The following is a 5,319-nucleotide window of genomic DNA, read 5'->3' on the forward strand; positions in this document are numbered from 1 at the left end:
GTCTGCTCCGCCATGGCTCCCTAGTCTGCCTGCTATGCCATGTCTCCCTAGTCTGCCTGCTCCGCCATGGCCCCTTGAACTGCCCGCTCCGCCATGGCTCCCTGAACTGCCTGATCCGCCATGGGTCCGGGACCTGTACCACTCTGGAGGCCGTCCGTCCCATGTAAGCCTGTCCCTAGAGGCCTCCAGAGCACCCACACCCCCTCCCCGTTGGAAGTTATGAGGCGCGTGGGGGATGTAATGTCTCGCCCATGGACTGCTCCTGTGTTCCTGTATTGTGTTTTGCTCCCAATGTGCTCCGTGACCCAGTTTAGTGGGTTCTGTTCCTTGGTTCCTTTGTCCGGCATCTATCATCCATCCCTTGTGCTATGTGTGTGTTCCCCATGATATTCTCAGTCGTCGCTGAGTCGTCGTTATTTGTATAGCACATATTCCACACATGCCAGTATTTAGTTTAACTTTCTTTGGCAGCGCAAAAGCAAATGCCTTGAAGCAGTGGAAGATACATTTTTTTTTTACAACAACTGTCACTTGCTTAAACTTTGGGAGAAGATATTAGAAAAGAGATGGCCTCTGTCAATGCTCATATCTACGGTTTCCATGCCAGAACTCAAAGACGTACACCACTACTGATCCAAAAGCACAAGAAAAGTCAGCTCCAATTTGAAAGAAGTTTTGGGATTCTGTTTTGTGGAGTGATGAGACAAAACTGGAACTTTTCGGATCTATGAATCAGCGGTATGTCTTGCACTGGAAACCTGCAGCGTGTGGAAGGCAAGATGGATTTATTTAAGTATCAGGAAATCCAAGGAGAAAACATCATGCCGTCTGTGAGGAAGCTGAAGCTTGGGTGTCACTGGACCTTCCAACACAACGATGATCCCAAGCATACTTCAAATTCCACCAAGGCTTGTTTGCAGAATATTCTACACTGACCATCACAGTCACCTGACTTGAACCTGATAGAAAATCTATAGTGGGATTTGAAGAAGGCGGTTGCAGCACGTTAACCCAAGAATATTACTGAACTGGAGGCCATTGCTCATGAGGAATGGGCAAAAATTCCTATGGAACGCTGCCCGAAGCTGGTGTCTGCCTATGCATCTTGTTTGCAGCAGGTCATAACAGCAAAAGGGTGCTCCACTAACTACTAAAGATGTTTGCCATGAATGTGTTGTATAATTTTGAGACTGCAGAAGTCATTAAAAGTTGCATTTTCAGTTGAATTTGGGGAAACCACTTGTAACATTCACTGTGTTGAGCAATTTCAATTACTTTTGTTTAATTTGTTCATTGCAAACAACTGAAAATCTGTAAACTTTGCCAATAAACCTGATTTGCAATGGGGTTGAATAATTTTGATTGCAACTGTATATCCCCAAACACTGAACCACCGTCACAGTGCTAGTCATTTTATCACTGTATACTACCATGTTTCTGTACTTACTCACTGTTTCACATTTTTCATTGTCTTTTACATAACAAAAAGTGCTGTATTTTTCTAATTTCAGAGCTGTCAGTCTGCGTGTGCTTTACCCACATTTGAAAACGTTCCCATGACTCAACACACTCTGTTTTTTAAAGACATTTCAATCTCAATGTTTAAGGAGGTTTTGGAGGATGTCTTTCAACAACAAACAGCCAAAATATCCAGAGAAGGTCTGAATATTTTGATATGTTATATTGCCATTCATACTCTGTAGGGTTAAACCAACAAATTAACCGTATGCATGTTTTGTTTTGACTCTTCAGTGTCGAATGTATATGTTACAAACCCTCCAGAACCAAAGACCCAAAATGATTTTTTGCAGTGTAAGTCTGATCGAGGTTTCTTCAAAGGAAACACTTATTAACCGATAAGTATCAGTGGATAACAATGTGTTACAGTGTGACCATTTTGGAACCAAAGTGTACTTTGTTCAACATTTGTTTTTTGTCCATTTCTCCTCCTCAGATTTCTTTGATCTTCACTTGGATCTGAACACTGCACACAATAACCTCAAACTGTCAGAAGACAACAGGAAAATATTATCTTCAGATAAAGCTCAGCAATATCCTGATTAACCAGAGCGGTTTAATGAGCGTCCCTATATCTTGTCTAGAGACGGTTTGTACGGTCGCTTCTACTGGGAGGTCAAGTGCAGTGGGGATGAATGGGCTGTAGGAGTTTGTTACAGTGGAATTAGACGTAAAGGAAGCAGTGTTGACTGTGCACTTGGCTTCAACAAAATGTCATGGAGACTGGGTTATTATCTGCAGAATTTCAGTTTCATTCATGCTCAAAAAAAAGTCCCAATCCCTGTTGCCTCTAGAGTAGGAGTGTATCTGGATCACAGAGCAGGAACTCTGTCCTTCTACAGGGTATCTGACACAATGACTCTCCTTCACAGAGTCCAGACCACTTTCACTGAACCCTTATACCCTGCGTTTAAGGTTGGATGCGGTTCATCTGTCAGGATCATAGAGCTGAAAAAGGACCAAGCATCCACCTTATTTTGCAACACGGACGAAAGCTGTCTTTATGAACGTGTGAGACTTCCTCTTGATTTAACCGAATTTATACCATAAATTAACTGAACTATTCATAAATGCAAGAGGTCATTATGTTCGAGTGTAGCGCAGGGTAAATTTCCACCACTTTTTCCACATTAAATCTCATCTTCAAAAAAATATTAAATGGTTATGCTCTCATTAATCATGATTTAATAATTAAAAAAAAATCTAAATTTTTTAGATTTATTCCATTGGTTTTTGAGGTAAAATTACCTACCTATAGTTTATTTATTTATATATATTTTTTTTTTTAGAAAATTACCTTTTTTTTTTTTTTTAGATAACAGTGATTTGAACATTTATGTTGGATGTTTTAGATTTGTATGAATATTTTATTTTATTTTAAAATGGGATTTGTATACAAATAATTGATTTAGATTTGAATGATGGTTCTTTTCATTTCAAAGTGGAATGTGATTTTTAAGGTAATACACCCTTATTAGAATTGGTGCAGAAAACCCTCTGTCCCAAGTTTGCGTGTGCTTTTATAATTTAATTTTAAAATTATTATAATTGATATAATCATAATGCTACATTTCAGACATCTTTATTATTTATCACAAAATGTAGGCCAAATATCAGTTTATAGTCTGTTATTTTTATTACATACCTTTATCTAAAAATAAGTGTATAGTTCTGTATAGTAACTGTACTGTATGTGTAATTCACATGTATTGCATTGACTGAGATTTTGTCATTTCATTAGTCATTATTCAGTGATTTAACTAAATTGTCAAAATACATAGATTCATACAGAATATTTAATTCAGCATTTTACATTAAAAAAATATCAAAATTATTTATCATATTCTGCTGAAACGTCAGCTGTGATCAATTGTGGTCAAGATAATCTGCTTTCATGATTTTCAATCTTGTTTTTTAAGCCTAGAAATAATCTATTTTAAATGTTTTAAGTTTAATAATTACAGTCCAATAATGTTCACCAGTCGATCATATAGAATAAATAAATACATAAAAAATAAACATTAGCCTCTCTCTCTCTCTCTCTCTCTCTCTCTCTCTCTCTCTCTCTCTGTGTTTTATCATCTCTCTCATTTTTGAGACACGCCCATTTTTTTACGCACTGAAAACCAGGAAGTAAAAACCAAGAGAAATGAAACCAACCAAACCTATTTCCTCACAACACTGTAATAGATCCGGTACACTGTTCTTTTGGGCAAAGCTGTAAAAGCAAATGATATTTGAGGTGTATTTCTCCCGAGGTAAGGACTTCATAATATCCAAAATGCAGCTTTTAAACACAAAACGCATGCAATAATGTATTAGTTCATAAGTGTGTACAGATCGTTTCTGCTCCTGTAACTTGTTCAGAACTGGTGAGACTAAATTTAGTTGTGCACTTCATTGCTAAACGATTATTTTTAGATTGTTATCTAATAAAAACGTAAAGCTTTTGAAACAGAATATTCGATTGTATAATTATACTACAAAGCTATACTTTTTACTCTTTATAATTTCAATAATTCTTCACAGTGCCCCTATTATGGTATTTGAAATGTTTATAATCTGGTTTTGGGAGTCCCCAACAAGAGGTTTACATGCATGCAATGCAGTGGCATACCGTGGTGTTTCAGTCAGGGCCTTCAGTAAGCAACTGTAAACTACACACCCTTACACATCTATCTTACAGCTAACGCAGCCATATGCTGCATTAGCTGTTCAATAAGTAATAAGTCGTTTTACACTTATGTTAGTGAACCGGACCCACAGCTTGTAAAGACCCAAACAAAAATGGTAAATGCATTAGCCGAACACAGACAAAGAACTGATAAAGCACTGCAGGTTGTAACCTACGTATTGCTCCATCCTTTATCATGACTCCAAGTACAACAGACCTTCTATATTAATCGACACATTTCTAGATAATAGCGGACCCACAGCTGATTAGCAGAACTATAACACAAGTTAGCCGGAGACTTACAGCTGCACTGAGTGTATCATAACAACTACATATATGGCACGCTCGACGGAACATCAAAGCAACAATTATTAATCATACTTACAGGTTGAGTTTCGAAGGAGCAAGCTGGTCCAAACAAGCATGACACTGACCCATCTTTCAAAGACAACCGGTTTACGAATCCAACATTTTACTCGGAGAAGCAGTCGTCAGTGAAATGACGAGAACACAGCAAAAAGTTGTGATTATGCTGCTGTAGTATCTTAGTAAAGATGAATTTTAACCACTGATTCTTCACAGCCTCATCCTTTGGAAGTGAAAATAAACCGAATTTACTTTCACAGCACAGAGCACAGCGTCCTCTCGACATTATGTTATCCACACGAACCTGCTACAGCGTTTGAAGGCGGTTCAAGTTTTCGCGGGAGGTCCATGTAGAATGTAGGCGGGCATTACCCTGTTGAAAAAAAACAGCATATGCTGGTTAGGTATGTTTTGAAGCTGGGATTTTGGTTTGAGCTGGTTTAAACTGGTCCTTTGCTGGTTTAAACTGGTTCTTTGCTGGTTTAAACTGGTCCTTAGATGGTCATGTGCTGGTCTTAAGCTGGTCGGATCAGTTTAGGACCAGCACATGACCAGCTAAGGACCAGCTTAAACCAGCAAAGGACCAGCATAAACAAGCAAAGGACCAGCTTAAACCAGCTCAAACCAGCATCAAAACATACCTAACCAGCATATGCTTGTTTTTTCAACAGGGTATGCAAATATGAGAATTTGTGACGTGTGAAATTCGTGGAATGGGATTTGAATTTAAAACTCAAAAAAAAAAAAAAAAAAAAAAAAGC

At 38.1% G+C, this 5,319-nt stretch overlaps 2 protein-coding genes across 2 annotated transcripts in view; both read left to right on the top strand.

Moving 5' to 3' along the window:
* LOC107696345 (E3 ubiquitin/ISG15 ligase TRIM25-like) overlaps window positions 1-2,639 on the top strand; it is a 23,054-nt gene extending 20,415 nt beyond the window's left edge. The window contains exons 5-7 of the mRNA XM_016496642.1: window positions 1,512-1,659; window positions 1,753-1,812; window positions 1,955-2,639. Of these exons, the coding sequence (XP_016352128.1) occupies window positions 1,512-1,659; window positions 1,753-1,812; window positions 1,955-2,064 (318 nt within the window). The 3' untranslated portion in view covers window positions 2,065-2,639. The remainder of the gene's footprint in view (window positions 1-1,511; window positions 1,660-1,752; window positions 1,813-1,954) is intronic.
* A 1,012-nt stretch (window positions 2,640-3,651) lies between these two features.
* Window positions 3,652-5,319, top strand: part of LOC107696356 (E3 ubiquitin/ISG15 ligase TRIM25-like) — a 7,498-nt gene continuing 5,830 nt past the window's right edge. The window contains exon 1 of the mRNA XM_016496654.1: window positions 3,652-3,776. The gene's annotated coding sequence lies outside the window, so the exon portion shown is untranslated. The remainder of the gene's footprint in view (window positions 3,777-5,319) is intronic.

The sequence above is a fragment of the Sinocyclocheilus anshuiensis genome, unplaced genomic scaffold, assembly GCF_001515605.1.
Source record: "Sinocyclocheilus anshuiensis isolate Anshui unplaced genomic scaffold, SAMN03320099.WGS_v1.1 scaffold62, whole genome shotgun sequence".
NCBI classification, from domain to species: Eukaryota; Metazoa; Chordata; class Actinopteri; order Cypriniformes; family Cyprinidae; genus Sinocyclocheilus; species Sinocyclocheilus anshuiensis.